The 15706-nt window shown below is 53.9% G+C and overlaps 1 protein-coding gene across 1 annotated transcript; it reads left to right on the top strand.

Moving 5' to 3' along the window:
* Positions 1 to 4360: 4360 nt before the first annotated feature.
* Positions 4361 to 15706, top strand: SLC29A3 (solute carrier family 29 member 3). Its single transcript, XM_069795821.1, has 6 exons — positions 4361 to 4445; positions 5197 to 5460; positions 9544 to 9626; positions 10651 to 10877; positions 12076 to 12238; positions 12952 to 15706. Exons 2-6 carry the CDS (start codon positions 5209 to 5211, stop codon positions 13619 to 13621), a joined length of 1395 nt encoding a protein of 464 aa, XP_069651922.1. The 5' UTR covers positions 4361 to 4445; positions 5197 to 5208; the 3' UTR covers positions 13622 to 15706.

The raw sequence follows: 15706 nt of genomic DNA, 5'->3' as shown, positions 1-15706 counted from the left end.
TAGGAAAGGGATTGTAAGCTCAGGATTAGACTAGATCACACAGCAAGGCTGTGGATCCTCCATCAGTGGAAGTATTAAGAGCAGGGTCTGAGAGCAGGTCCTGCTTCGGGCTGCGATGCACGGCGTCCTGGCTGCGAAGCCCTGGACCGGTGTCGCGGGATGCCTGCAGCATCCTGCAGCGTGCTGGGGAGCGGAGCAAACTCAGGGAGCCCTGCCGCGAGCGAGAGCGTCGCCTTCGCAGGGCGGCTCGGGGGAAGCTTTCAGTATTGCTCGGGGACGGGTACGATTCCTCTCGGCAGCTCTTGAAGCAGTGACTGAACGCGTAGAGCGGCTCCCTGCTGTTTTTCGGGGTCTCCGGGCTTCATCTCTTGCTGGGTTTTCAAGGCTGTGGGAGAGAGAGGGATCTTTTTCATTTGTGCTGGATGGGAAAACTTCTGCTGGGTGAGCTCCTGTGCCACGTAGGAAGGGTTTTATCCGTCCTTTAGGTTGCGTTTGAGCATCTGATTTCTGGGATCCCGCCTCTGAGCTGAGGGGGAGTAAGCAAATTTGGAAAGCAGCAAAGAACTGATGGATCAAACCGGCTGCTGGCGTTTTATCAGGCTCCTTTCTCAGTGCCGCAGTGCTCTCCGTGAGATGAGATGCTCTTCTTTCAGGTCGCTTCTGAATCTCTCTCGCTCTCATTCTCGCTGTCTCTGGTTCACGGATCACTGCGCCGGCATGCACACCTGTCTGTCCGTCCATCCGTCCGCCCCGCCCACGGGTGCCTCTGCCTCCATCCCCATCCGTCCGTGTTCGTCTTCCCCTTCCTTTTGGCGGGCAGCAGCTGCCTAGATCCGCCGAGCTGCGTGTTTGGGGAGGTTTTCCCTGTTTTTCAGACCAGGGAACCTGCGTCAGGAGCAGAACAGGGGGGAGGCGGGGTTTGCCCCCCACCCCGGTCCTCTGAGCACCTGCGCCCATCTCCCATGGGTGCCAGCTCCCAGGAGCCCTCCGTGCCTCCCTCCGCAACCCGGGGGTTTCTCCGGCCGGGCCTTTCGGCAAAGGCAAACCCACGGTCTGTGTCATGCTGGCAGTGTCCGTCTCTTGCTCCGCAATCTGTTTCCATATTTATATGTCCGGGGGATGGGCCTGGTGGCATCCTCTAAAACCGCATCTGTTTATTCTGTAAACTAAAGAACTGTAAATAAAGTTTAGCATTCCTATTGTAACAAATTAATTTTTATGCAATAAATTATATTTCCTAGTCTAATAAAAAAAAAAAAAAAAAGAAACAATCTGCTCGCTCCTCTCATGTTCATCACTCACCAGTTCCTGCTGGGTTTAGCATCTGCAGGGATTCGGGTCCAGCTTGAGCAGCGGCAGCAGCGTGGAGATCCCCGCGAGCATCCCTCCAACCTGGTTTTGGGTCGGATGCCGCAGGCGTGCCGGCTGCGGGAGGATGTTGCTGTCGGAGTTCCTAATGGAGGTAAGCTGTGGAGATTGATTTATGGTTTGTTTTGGACTCGCATGGGTGATTGCAAGGCGGGAGACTGGTGCTACAACCACGTCTCGTGGGCTAAGCCACCATCTCCAGCAGTTCGTTTCCGAAAGCAATGCCCCTTCCAGCAAGGACCAGGGCCAGGGTCCCTAATTTGAGACGGGGGAATGGAGCACGGAGCTGCGCTCCATGACTCTGGCATCCCTATCCTCCAACCCTCACCTCGCTTCTCTGCCTCCTCCTCGCCTTGCCCCATCCCTGGCTTTGGGAGCACCTCTGCCCCGCTGCTCCCGTGCTTCGGTCCCATCGCTCCGGCTCTGCCAGAAGAAGCCAGAAAGGTTTGCAGGGAGAGGTGAGGTTCCCAGGGAGACGTGAGGGTCCCGCTGCCTCTGCCCACCCTGCCTGGGCCGCTCGCCTTGCCCAGCTCATGGGGACAAGGTGCCACCAGGAGATGGCAACGTTGCCTCTGCTCTGGGCAGGCGTGGGGATTCTGCAACCCGAGAAAGAAATGGGGAGAAAATTGCTGCCCTGACGCTGCAGCAATTATAACGCAGCCACGCAAAGATGCAAAACCCTCCCAGCTGGGTTTTCCAGCTCCAAATCCGATGCTGGAGCAGATACCTTCTCAGAAGTGATAAGCTTTTTTTTTTCTTTGCACCTTAATTCCTTTAACCTCAGTCTCCCAAGTTGCTTTCACTGGGTACCTTTTGCACTAACCCATCTTTCCAAGGGCCCAAGTCTGTGGATAGCTTTGACCAAAGTGGTGCATGATTTCATCTGATGTTCTCCTATTGAAATACCCAGCTTGCTAATTCCCCTTAAAATGAAATCTTCTCTGCAGTTGATGTATTGAATTCAGTCCCCATGACGGGTTCAACAGTGGCTGCCGTGCCATCACTAAGTGTCAACAGATTTATTCTGCCGGCGAGAGGACGCCCGGGAGCACCGGAGCAACCCACGTCAGGGTCTCTTGACTTTTCCATTGCGTGTTTAGGAAATTTCCTTTGGGCCAGTCCCGCTGGATTTTACAATTCACTCACCGTGAGCCGCTCCGTATGGTGGCAAGCTGTACCGAGGGGTGGGGGGAGCTGCGCTGTAAATCCCGCTTTACAAATTTCAATGTCTTAACCATTACTTACACCCCCTTTGCTCCCTTCCGCCTCCAGCGCGGCGAGCGCAAGCAGCGCTATGGGATGCCCAGTGTTCCTTTGGGATAACCGTGAAACCTCTCTGCTCCGGCACAGCTCACCTTGCTTTCAAACCAGTACTGGCCCTGTGTTTGGGGCTGGGGCAGAGGGGAAACAGCTCGAACCCCGCTTTGAGTATCGGGGTGTTCCTAAAATCCAGCCTGAGCCCACATGGGGGGTCTGTGTTGCGGAGGGTCTCTCAACTGTGGGTAATATTGACTCGAGGGGCCGTCACGGCGTCGGTTAAGCGTGGACTGGCTTTGTTTCCCCCGCTCAGCTGTCACGGTCCCTTGTGCTGATGTGATCTGAGGCTCTTCTCCAGCAGTGGGTTTTTTGACATGATAGGTGGCAGCAGGCCAGAAATAGCAGGCGAATCCCTCTGAGCTGATGGGTCACTGACTCGGATAGGCTGTGCCATCTCCTCAGGTGCTTTCCCAGCCTGGCACGTCAACGCGGATGAAAATCCCAAGGAGAAACCTCTGGAGAGAAACCCATGCACTCCTCTAAAGCCTTTCCATTTCAGCACATCGCCAGTGGGTTGATCGCGTGCTTCTGCTTGTTTTGCTCGTGAAAGAAGGGAAAAAAAAAATGGAGCGTGCGTGTGTCTTGGGCTATTTTGACATCTGGGTGGCCAAGGCCATCTGATCTGCTCTCCTTGAAGGCTCGGAGAGGCTGGAGACGGGTGGTGGCCGGCCCTGGCCCCGCGGCGGTGGCCAGCTGTGCGTGCACTGGTGCTGCTGGGAGGTGTCTGGGTCTGTCTGCATTTGTCTCATAGGCAGGTTGTACATAGGAAAAAATCCAGCTCAGACCGTCTCAGAGCCTTCTGCAAAAAATGGGGACTATTTTGCTTTGATGAAAAAAGGCTGGATACATGTGCAATGAAGGAAAAAGCAAGGGAGAGACCCAATTTGGTTACATTACTTTAGATACTAGAAATGGGGAAGGCTAAAGGCAAACAGCTGGCAACAGGAAACATAAGATGTAAAACTCCACTAATTGCCAACACAAGTGCAAATGAATTTGCAAAGTGTGTCTGATTGTAGTGGGGTCGCAGAAAAGCTGGGGCCTCACCGGTTTATCATTTTCCTGTGTGGCTGCCCACGTGCAGAGGAGCCAAACCCACCTTTGGGGAAGGAAAAAGGGCAAGAAGTGTAGGGGAGAGGAAGAAGCCTAATGATGTTCTCCTTCACAGTCCCACGGTGCACTTAAGGTGAGTGTTTGGGGGAAATTGAGGACTTTAGAGTGAAATTCATCCTGATGGGGCATTGCAGGAAATTCATGGGGCATTGCAGGAAGCGAAGTGAGTTAATGGAGGAGCTCGTGTCCCGGCTCTGGTGAGGGGCCCTTCATCCCATGGAAGATGCTCCCCATTCCCCAGCATCCTCAGGAGGGGAACGACGCGCTGGCGCTTTTCTGCCTTCCACCGAAACCCCAAGCCCTGCCAGAGCCTTTTGTTACTGCCAGGCCGTGATTAACACTGATTTGAAAAAAGCACTTCTGATGTAAAAGCGGGGGTGGGGAGGGGAGAGCCCAGCGCTGCACCTGCAAGAGGTCAGATGGAGTAAATAGTCGGGAAAAAGGGGGGAAAAGGGCAGGGAGAGACAGCGCGAACCATCGCCCCCCATTCCGCACGGCGCAGCGCCGCCCGCGGGGCCGGGCCGGGGCCGGGGCCACCCCCGGCGGGGCGGGGCCGGGCGGGGCCGGGCGGGGCGGGGCGGGGCGGGGCGGAGTTACCCGGCTCGGGGTTAACCCGGCTCGGTAGGGAAGGAGCCGGCGGGGTCCCAGTAAGTGCTACGGTGGGAGAGCTGGGATGCGGGGTCGGAGGGAGGGCTGCGAGGCTTCCTCCTCCTGAAATCGAAGGGTTGTTTTTTGGGTTGGTTTTTTTTTTTTTTGCAAAATCCCCGGATTTCTCTCTTCCTCCCTCCCCCGGCAGCTCGGCTCGGCCCTGCCTCCGGGGCGGCTGGGCGAGAGTTTGACGAGCCGCTTTGCAAAGGCTGCCGGTGCTGCGGTAGTTTACAAGTCGTTTTCCAAAGCCCGATGACGTCGTGCTGGTTTATGAGTCATTTTACAAAGCCTCGGTGATGTTACATTAGTTTACGGGCCTGTTTGCAAAGCCTGGTGGTGTTGCATTAGTTTACAAGTCGTTTTAGTAAGCCTGCTGGTGTTAACGCTAGTTTGCAGGTTGCTCTGCGAAGCCCGATGGCGTTGTTAGTTTATGAGCTGTTCATATTTCCTGGAGCCTGGTGTGAGCAGAGGTTTCCTGCTTTTGCAAGGCCAAGGGGACGGGTTAATTATTAATTACCGATGGAAACATGGGTGCTGCTGCAGCAGAGCCTGTCCCTGCCATGCCTTGGTCCCCTTTCCCACACCTTTCAAGGATCCAGCCGTCTCCGTGCTGAGCCGGTTCAGCTCACTCATCCAGCATTTGCTGGGCAATCACAGGCCAAAAGAGGAGGGAGCTGCACCCAGCAGCTTGCATGCAACAGTTTGCAACCCTCATGTGATAATATCGTTTTCGGTGGTTGTTTTTTGCAGCGTGCCAGCGCTATGCACCCGCCAGCCAGCAGCTTTCCCCCAGATGAGGAACCTCTGATCGAGGAGTCCACGGTGAGCAGGTACAGCCGGCAAAAGCCAAGTGACCGCTTACATGGCACCTACATTATTTTTTTCCTCCTGGGCATCGGGTCCCTGCTGCCCTGGAATTTTTTCATCACGGCAAAGCACTACTGGATGTACAAGCTGCAAAACTGCTCGGATCAGGCAGGCCCGGCGGGACAGGCAGCAACATCGGATCTGCGGGTGAGTGTGCTGCTTTTGAGGCAGAAAAAACAGCTGGGTTCCTTCCTAACTTGCTCTTTTTCCCTTCCACTTCCCCAGAAGGTGAGTGAATGTCCTCTGGGGTTTTGCTTGCTGCAAACCAGGGGTAGAGGTTTCTTTGGGGAGCACAAACAGTTGCAAGAAAGTTGCTTAAAACTAAAAGGCGTAGTACATTGTGGTCTGTCTTTTACCTGGATTTGAAGTGCTGAGGTTTAAGCTGCGTTTAAAAAATTTGGCTTAATCTGCCCCATAAGCAAGGCTGCCTTTCACAGGACGATAAAAATCTTTGTGGTTTTTTTTGTCCTTCATGCTTGGTAAGCCCCTGAGCGCTGCAGGGCTCTGTGCTTTTCCAGCCAGACTCGGGCTGCAACGATCCGAGTGGGCTGGGAGATAAATTGCTCTGAGCTTCTTGCCCCATGGTGAGGCATCGAACAAGTTTTAGGCATTTTCTCCCTTGCACTGGCTGGTGCAGCACGTCATTCGGAGGTGGCAGCAGGGTTTTGCGGGAGCACCAGCCCTGGAGCTTGTGGCTTGTGAGAGTCTCGAGCCCCCCCCGGATGCTTTACTGCTTTTCCTTCAAGATCTGGCAGGTGTGACTGGAGTATCTCCTTGCAGCGATGAACATCTGGCTTTTGGCATATGGGACAAGGAGCTTGTCACGGGGCGATTGATGAGCCGGCCTTGGGGCGGCAGGCTTGATGGCCTCTCTTTTTTTCGCTAAAAAAGCCGCCTTCTCTTGCTCCTCCTGCCACGGCAAGATTATTTCCCTGTGCCCCACTGACAAAGCAATGTTGTTTCTTTGTGGCTGGAAAAAGTGTTGGTGTGATGAGGCTGTGTGCTGTCCTCCTCCCATTGCTGAGCTTGTTCAAGTGGTTTGGGCACATTTTATTTTTATATAAACACAGAGTCAGGTGTGATGCCCACATTTTCTCTATGACTTCTTACACCAGTACCGCATCCACAGCTGTTTTAATTTTAATAGTTGTTAAGCTGGCTGTATTTTTGATGGGGAGGAAGCAGAGTGTCACTGACGGTGCTTGTACCAGGATGCTGACGTACCGGTGTGCTGGAATAAATTGAGATACTGGGTGGATTAAACTGGTGGAGACCAAGTCCCCGTCGTGCCCGAAATTCGCAAATAGGCTGCCCCTGTGCTAGCAAGGATGCTCAGAGAGGGGGCGAAGGGTGTGATGTCCTCCCACGTTCCCTGCATCCCACCCGCTCCTCCTCGCTTCTACATCACACTTAGCCGAGGCAATTCTTGAAAAAGCTGTTCTCAAGTAGACTAAGTATCACTAGGTGTCTTCTTCCTAAAAACTCTTGCACAGCTGTATTCCTGGTCGGATCAGCCATTACCTTGTCAAAAAGATGTTTCTCCTCTTTCTGTATGGCCGTGGCGCAATGCTTTTGACCTCCTCCTGTGAAAAGCAACCTGGCTTTTCTGTGGTAGTCGAGTCTGATCAAAAAATAAACCAGTCGGCCCCGTTTCTGCGCTGAGATGGTGAGCCACGGTGCTGCGGCAGGAGGGCTTGCCTGCAAACAGAGCTCGACTCTGGAAAGATGCACCTGTGACTGGCAGCCTGCTCTTGGCTCCAGCCTGCTCAGGGCTGCTAATTTCATGCTCTGTGCTCCAGGTAACGCTCCGGTACCTTCAGCCACCACCGTGGGCCTGGATTGCTTTTCCAGCCCGGCAGGAGCCCAGCTGCTGAGTCCAGGCTGGAGCAGAAGAAAAACTACTTTGCAAAAGACGTCTTGGCCATGCCGGTGACTCATTTGCCACCGCGATGCTTTGTTCTTGTTTGGGTTTTGGGTTTGGTTTTTTTAAGGTACCGAGTGCACGGCGTGCATCGTGGCAGCGTGTTTGAAGATGCTGTAGTTAATATAGGGTCAAACACCTCCTTTGTGTGCCTGAGGATGACACCTTCCCCGCAGGAGGCGGAGGAGGTGGGAGGAAGGCGGCTTTGCGTGTGGAGGAAGAGGTCGGGTTTGCTTTGGGGATTATTATTTGTCGTTAGCCAGGAAAGGCGTGCCAGTCTTTCAGTGTTTGCGTCTCTCCTCGAAAACCATGTCGGCGATAGGGAGCTTGGCCCTTGCGAGCAAGGGATGCCTGGAGGAGATAAGCCGGCCGGTCAGGGAGGGCTCAGCAGAAAGGGAGAAGAACTAGGTATATCTTGTATAGCCAACAGTTTGCTCTGAAAGCATGTCTGTGGTGGGTGGGAATACCCACGCAGGGAGAAGAGTTACCGTCTGAGCTGGATTAACACCTAACGAGCAGGAGCAAAGAAGTGGGATGAGTATGGAGCCTGATGTTTTCCCTTGATCTGGGTATGGATTAAATTTGCCACCCGCCATTCTGCTGCCGCATTAAAAATGTGGCGTGAGGGCTTTCCTTTTTCACAGAGATGACAGCAATTGAAACCCTTCTACTTGGCTTTTCTTTACCAGCAGGGTTTGGCCGTGGGTAAGGCAAGGTAAAATTTCCCAGTGCAGTGCAGGTTCCTCAGTTTCTTAAATGCTTCCCCAATTCTCTTCCCACCGCTGGTGTGAGCACGGTTGCTGGGAATGAATGAACATTTCCCCAGGGTGCTCAAAATGCAGCATCTCTGCTGGATTACTTCAAGGACACTCCTGCTTGGTGGAAAGCATTATAAAGTCTTTTTTCCTCCCCAAAAGAAAATTAACTTGGAAGTATATTAAATATCCCCAGGCTGGTTTGGGGGGTTGTTTTAAGTAGGTTGGTAAGTAAGTCTTAGTTTTAGCAGCCAACTTTGCATTTTGCTTTGTCTTTTCTCCTATAATTCATCATATGGCCGTAGAGCTTTGAGCCTCCTGCTTTGCCGAGCCGATGCCGTAAGTGCAGGCATTCATGTCTCCGTCTGTATGGACCCTCTAGGAGCGATTATTAGATTTGCTGTTGCTTACAGTAAAGCTCCTGATAGGGAAGGATAAATGAACATGCTTGTAAACTGATTAAAAGACTATAATGCAAAGCTGCAAAAAAAAAAAAAGAAAAAAGTAATGTGCAGAGAAAATGTGCCAAGTGCCTTCTCACGCTCGGACGCAATGTGGCCCCGTCTCTGTAGCTAGCTAACTGCAGAAAATGAAAGCCCATTGCGATGGGGATGGATATGTAGGTCATCTTCTTTGCGAGCATCGTCCTACCTGCTGGCTGAGATTCCCGCAGGAAAAACAAGGGATTAAGCACCTCGAGGGGAGAAGATGGAGCAGACATGCTTTAACAGCATAATACATAAAATGAATTGAAAACGAAGCGTTTGGCTGCAGTCTTGGCAAAGAAATCTCTCTCTCTCTCTGCTGTGGTTATTGCTTTCCACGTGCCCAGCCTGGCCTCTGTGCGAGGTGGGCTGGTCAATATTGACTGATGCTGCAGCCGACTTGCTCGGATGATATACGAGTCCCTGGAGTAAATGTGTATTGAGTCTCAATATAGTTTCTCAGTGAGTTACATGCACGCGGAGAGGGAGACCGGGAGGAAAGATAATGTCCCTGTGTCCCCACTTGGGCTGCTTTTGCTCAAGCATGTTCTCAGGCACGGTGTCCCGGTCGTTCCGCATGGAGAGGGATGCGCAGGTTTGCTAGCTATCGCAGGCTTGCAAGGCAGTTAGCTAATAATATTAATGCTTTTGTGTCCTGATTTATAAAAACCAGCCCTCATGGAGCTCGAGTAGGATAAAATGGTCAGGGGGTTTGTCCAGGATGCCAGAGCCAGCAGGAGAAATCCAGACCTCCTTACTTCGGGTGCTGCCCTGTGGGGCCAGTGCAGTGGTAAGGCAGGTATTTCCTTCACCATATTTGCTTCTGAATTTGTTATGTCTCTAATTTCCTGAATATCCCAGGGCTGCTGCAGGACAAAAAAGCCCCGGGACCCCTTCCCGCTGCCTGTTGTCCTGAGCAGCTTTGCAACACGTGCTACAATGCAACGAGGTGGACACCTACATCATAACTCGCCATCCGTGCTGTATTTAGGACCTGAAATTCATGTGTTGTTCCCCCACTAACATTTTTTTCTTCTTTTTTTTTTTTTTTTCTTCTCTTTCCTGGCAGGACTTTTTTGAGAGTTACATCTCCATTGCTTCGACTGTGCCCTCGGTGCTGTGCCTCATCGGAAACTTCTTGCTCGTCAACAAGTAAGCGCTGCTCCGTTCCCGGGTCCGCTGGCCACGGCTCTCCCTGGCTTTGTCTGCATCACTCCTGCCTTTCTCTGGCTCAGCCTTCCCTTCTCTTGGGGGGAAGCCACGGGGCATCGTGAGCACAGCCTCCCTGTGCGGCCAAAATCCCCGCGCCTGCCCCTGCCTAAACCGCAGCCGGCTGCGATGAAGCGGGGTGAAGCACCCTGCTCCCTGCCAGCAGCACCCATGCCTGGGGTTGGCTTGAGTTGCACCACTGTAAATAAATTCCTGATCAATTCCTTGGTTAATTGCTTGGCAAAGGGTCTTTCCTCTTAAAGATGCCATCGTTGTTACCAGGGGACCGGCTGATGAGAGCTGGGCTTATCCAGGCAGGAGTAAGGCCTGGCTCTAGTCCTGCCAGCCACTGAACTGGGTTAAGAAATGGACCATCTGTACCTTGTTGCAAACTTGATTTACATATAAAATAACTGCCTCCCCTCATTTGTACTGTTCCTTATCCCGTGTCAAACTCCTGCACTTTTGCGGGCGAAGGAGAATGTGTTTGTGTGCTTAATTTCTAGATCCCGGCTCCCTGCCTTTCTCCCTCGTTCCTTCCATCCTGCCCCCAGGCCAGCCCATCCAGTCTCCTGGCTGGGTAATGAGCAACGTCCGTGCTCAAACAGCTAATTATCTTGTAGTGACATGACCTGATTGCTTTCGCCCAGCCTGCTGTGTTTCCCAGGCAGGCTTTATCACTGCTGCTGTATGTTGCTCCAATGATGGGGATAGCTCCTGATTTCTGGGAGAAATGGGTATTTACAGCTCAGCTGGGCTTACAAACTTAGTCCTACTGATGGCAAAAGTGAAAATTGCAGAGTTAACATCTAAAGGCTTCTGAGAAAAATCATTACTTTTTATTCCTCATCTCCCTCCACCTTCATTTTCTTTGACCCTTCTCACAGCAGAGGAGTTGGTGTCCTCTGCATCGTGCCTTCACGTTATGGTTTTAAACGCAGGACTCTCTCCTTCCCCTCGTCCCCAGGGTGCCTGCCAGCGTCCGGATCCTGTCCTCCCTCTTCGTCATGCTGGCCGTCTTTCTGGTGATCACGGTGCTGGTGAAGGTCGACACCTCCGCCTGGACCACCGGCTTCTTTGCCCTCACCATCGGCTGCGTGGTCGTCGTCAGCAGCGCCTCGACCGTCTTCACCAGCAGCATCTTTGGCCTGAGCAGCTGCTTCCCCATGAAGAACTTGCAGGCGCTGATCTCAGGTTGGTGCCCTCCAGCGGCACCGTCCCGGTGGGATCGTGCTCTTGGGTCTTCTGTGGTCGCGTGGTTGGTTCTCTTTCCCTCCTGCATCTGGTGTTTTGTCACACGGGGTTTATTTTAGAAACTTAACTTTGCCTTAAAGATAAAGGGAAGTTGCTGAAGGAGAATCATGCTCGGTCACATGAGCCGGTGCTTTTTTTTCTGTAAATACCCATAAACCAAAGTGCTGAGGGCTCAGCAGAAGCGAGGAGAGCGGCGGTCCTTCGCTGTCCCTGTCCGGGGGGTGAACATGCTGCGGAGCAGCTCCGGCCAGCGTGACAGCTTGAGCTGGTTGGTTGTTCTGTGCAGGGAGAAGGGGGGAAGAGACATGTCCCTCAGCTCCTCTCTTTGCAGCTGGAGGAATCTTCAGCTTTGCGTTGTCTCCTCCTTTCTGTTCAGCGTTTTCATGCGTTTCTGTGAGTGATGAGGGGCACGTTGGGAGCCGTGAGTGATGAGCTCCCTGGAGGGTTGATAACATTATAAATGTGCTGTGGAATGGCTGACAAACCGAGAGGGGAAGGGGAAAAAATCAAGACGGAGAAGTTTTTCCCGGGGCCGAGACAGGAGTGTTTTAATGAGTTTAGCCCAGTGGGGGAAATCACCGCATCCGTGAGATGGCATAACTCTTGCTGGTGGCTTGAATTCCTCTCTGGGGGAGTGCAGAAGAGAGGTGGTTATATGTGTGCCCATGGAAAGCCAGGTTTAGGCTTTGGGCAGGCTTTGGACCTTCTCCGCAGGACTCGGCACGTGCAAGCCCAGCGGGCTGGGTCCCATCCTGACCCTTGTGCAGTGCCGTGGCTGTGTTGGAACGGGATGCAGGATGGGACCTGGGCTGCGATGCAGCTCCACAAATAGCTGTGTTGCAGCGAGGCATGGAAATGGAGATGAGGTGGTGTGTGAAGCTGTACCCTGAGCCAGGTTTGGGGATCAGCGTGTGGGGCAGGGGGGTGAGCTTCTTCCTCCCGGGGGGGTTTGTGCACGCCAGGAGGTATTAGTAAGAGGATGCTGCTGTTTCTGGGTTCCCCCTCCGCATCAAAGTCCTCTTCGCTGGAGGTGCTCTGGGTTGCTCTCTGCCACCTCGAAGTCCCTCAGCTGCGCCCATCTCGGTCAGGCTGGCTCGGCCCCAGGCGCTGAGCTCTGGTTTTCTGGTCCCCCGCACAGGTCAGGCCATGGGCGGCACGATCAGCGCCGTCGCCTCCTTGATAGACCTGGCGGCAGCGGCCGACGTTACGGACAGCGCCCTGGCCTACTTCCTCACCGCCGACATCTTCATCGTCATCTGCGTCATGGTGTACCTCCTCCTTCCCAGGCTGGAATACTCCAGGTGTGTGCACCAGCCTGCCGTGGGCATCCCACAACCACGGGTTGGGAGGATTTGCCGCTGTCGATGCCGAGCGGGGTTGCTGGGGGGGGGACCCGTGGGATGTTTGCTGTGCCGGTCCCTGCCCCGGCACCCCCCGGCATCCCAGCCGGCACCCCGCGCGCTCCGTCTCCGGCGCTGTGCTGCACTTCCCCATTTGACCGAAACCACAGACTGAAACTGGGCGCCCGCCCCAGCGTGTGCTGAGTTTCTGGCAAGCCTCCCCGGGGGGGAGAGGGGTGCTGACGCTGGGGCTTCCAAAATGCGTGAAGTCAGCGGAAAGCTGTAATCTGGAAGCAGGTGGGTCCCTGTAGGGCGTCCGTATCTGCAACATCACGCACTGATGTGCATGACCCGTTGGTCTTGGTGCTCGCAACACCTGAAACCACCTGGCCCCCCAAACGCCTGCGTGCAGTAGGTCCCCCCGCTGTGAACCACCGAGGGTGTAAAGGAATCCCTGCCGTGGGGAAGAGGGGGTGGTGGGTCCCTGAGGGTCACCTCTGCGTTCGAGGCAGGAGCTGGAGGCGTGACGGGGTCTCTGCCACTGCCTTTGGTGGGTCCAGCGGACGTCCGTGCGTCACCAGCTTCTTTCCTGCTCTCTCTCCAAATCTGAGTTTGTGGTTCCCCCCCCTCCCTGCCACGCTTGGCTAATAATCTCCCTCCTTCTTCTTTTCCAGGTATTACATGAGCAGCCAGAAGGAGAGCCCGTCTCTGGCCACCGTGCCACCCAACAGCTCGGTGGAGGACGAGGCAGAGCCAGGAGGCACCGCAAATACCCCCTTCCTTGCAAAAAGCACTGGCATCCCCCCGCTCCGCCCCATCCTGGAGAAGACCGCCCTCCTCGGCTTCTGCCTCTTCTACGTCTTCTTCATCTCCATCATCATCTTCCCTTCTCTCTCTTCCAACATCGAGTCGGTCAGCAAGTCCTCAGGAAGCCTGTGGAGCACTAAGTACTTTGCGCCACTTACCAGTTTCCTCCTGTACAACCTCGCCGACTGGTGCGGGAGGCAGATCACCGCCTGGATCCAGGTGCCTGGCCCCAAGAGCAAGCTGCTGCCCGTCCTCGTCCTCCTCAGGACCGTCTTCCTCCCTCTCTTCATCCTCAGCAACTACCAACCCCGGGCTCACATCCAGACGGTGCTCTTCAACCGAGATGTCTACCCGGTGGTCTTCACCGTGCTGCTGGGGCTGAGCAACGGCTACCTGGGGACGCTAGTCATCATCTACGGCCCCAAGATCGTGCCGAAAGAGCTGGCCGAGGCGGCCGGGGTGGTGATGACGTTTTACCTCATGCTGGGGCTGGCCGTGGGGTCCGCCTGCTCCGTTCTCATTGTCCACCTCATGTAGAGGAGCAGCCAGGGGGGATGCCCTCGGTTTGCGGTGCTGCTGTTGGGTATTTAGGTTTTGTTTTTTGTTCCCCAAAAAGCCTGGCATGCCACGGTTTTGGGGCAGGCTGCCTGTCTTGAGGGGGGGGCGTTGCATCCAGGGGGAGAGCCCTCCTTCTGGGAAGGGGTGTCCCCTGTGCTTGGGAGGTCCTGTTGGACGTTTGTCACTCCCCGGCTCAACCAAAGCAAATGGACCAAAAAAAGCCTTGTGCTCCCCAAGGAGCTCAGGGAAGCACCGGGGGGGCACAGGGAAACTTGTCCCTCATCCCAGTGCCAGTGGGCGAGGGTGGCTTGCTGGTGCCACCACACCGGTTTTAAACTGAACCCAGGGCTTTTGACGGCACCTTGGGTTTCGCTGCCTCATTGTTACGAGTTTAGCCCTGCAGTGGTTTGGTGGTCGAGGGGATCCCCCTTCATCAGGCTGTGATGGTGGTGTTAAGCTAAAGGGAATTTGAGCCCTGGAGCACCTTCAAGCAAGCTCCGGGAGCAGAGAGTAGCCGCACAAGAGAGCAGGGCACTGTTTTGGGGGGGATTTCATACATTTCGTGCCACAAAAAAGCATATATAAGGGAAAGCTCTCCACTTGAACTTCTGCTTGCTTTAATTTTTCCAGATAAGATTGAATCAAGGGCTCATCCACCTCCCAGCACGGTGCTACTAGGGCTGGGGCTGTGTGTCGTGGCCAACCGGAGACCATTTCTCCTGCTGTGACCGCGGTTGTGGACACAGACTTACCTGTCTGCAGCTGAACCCCAAGGAAAGCGAAATGCTAAGGGGTCCTAACCTAAGGTTTTTAAGGTGCCTTTAGTCTGCATTGAGGAAGGTCTATAAAAGCCAGGGAGAGGTATTAGAGAGGCTCTGACGTGATGGTCACAGCAGAAAGCTGATTAATTTACATAGGCGGGCTGCATATGGTCTCCAGATGTTTTCGGAGGGGTGAGCTACTGTGACACCCAAAAATACAGCCCACCCAAAGAGGACTGGCTTTTAAAGTCACTTTAAATATGCAAATGCAACCTGGACCGAATTCAATAATTGCATTTATTTTCTCAAATTGGGTGGATTTATGGTCTAGGAGAGGTGAACTGGTAAGCAAGGATGTAACGGCATAACTTGGCATTGCAGCTGATGCCTCAGGGCTACTATCTATGGAAAATACTTCCTCTAAGACTGGGTTATTAGCAGGTGTTCTGTTAGTGGGATGCTCTCTCAGCATCTCCCACTTGACAGAGTAGCGGCGAAGCTGCTGGGCTGGGTTGTGGGTCCGTCTCCCTGCTGTGCTGGATGTGGTGGTTAGCAAGAGGGACGATGCGGGGCTGGTGCCTTTCCACCCGTGGGAACCCTGGCTTTGCTGGGACAACAGCAGGATCGACGGTGGTTATTGCCATGGGGTGACACGTTGGCTTGGTGGGTGTTGGGTTTTTTTATATAAATCCTTTCCAGTGTTTAGTTTGGGCTTGATGGCAGTACACACGCAGTTTTGCTTTACGGTTGGTTTTTATTTAAACATAAAATCCAGACATGAGTGGAAAATTTACAGGGCGTGCTGTACCAAGGAGCAGCTTTACGGCACGCGACTTTGCACGTGCGGGCTCTTAATCCCGTCGCTTCAGTAGGTTTGCAGCCCTTTAGCCCCTGACTCTTGGCCAGGGGCAGCTTTGGCCAGCGTTGACCCCGGCAAAGGTCCACCTCAGCTCAAAGGGCAGCCCAAGGGTAGCAATGCTGGCTGGGTGCTGCTCATGGGGGTAAGCGCTCCCATCGCCTCTGTGGGTGCTGGAGCATTGCTTGGAGTGATGTGGTACTCGGTCGTGGCTGAAAAGCCCAAGCCAACCTCGTGCTGGCAACCGAAACATCCCTTTGTGGCCTTCAATGCTTCACACTTGAGAGCTTCTTCAACTCCGGTCCCAGGTATGAGATTCTGCTTGTCTGCTGACTGCTTTGCACCTCTGCTGATCCTCTCCCTCATGGTCCAGACCAAATACCTCTTGAGACAGAACTTAATTATCCGGTACCGTTGCTAATAAAATTAATTCTTGATACTGTGCAA

Source organism: Haliaeetus albicilla, chromosome 11 (assembly GCF_947461875.1).
Source record: "Haliaeetus albicilla chromosome 11, bHalAlb1.1, whole genome shotgun sequence".
NCBI classification, from domain to species: domain Eukaryota; kingdom Metazoa; phylum Chordata; class Aves; order Accipitriformes; family Accipitridae; genus Haliaeetus; species Haliaeetus albicilla.
The sequence above is the reverse complement of the archived record's forward strand: the minus strand, read 5'-3'. Positions and strand labels throughout refer to the sequence as shown.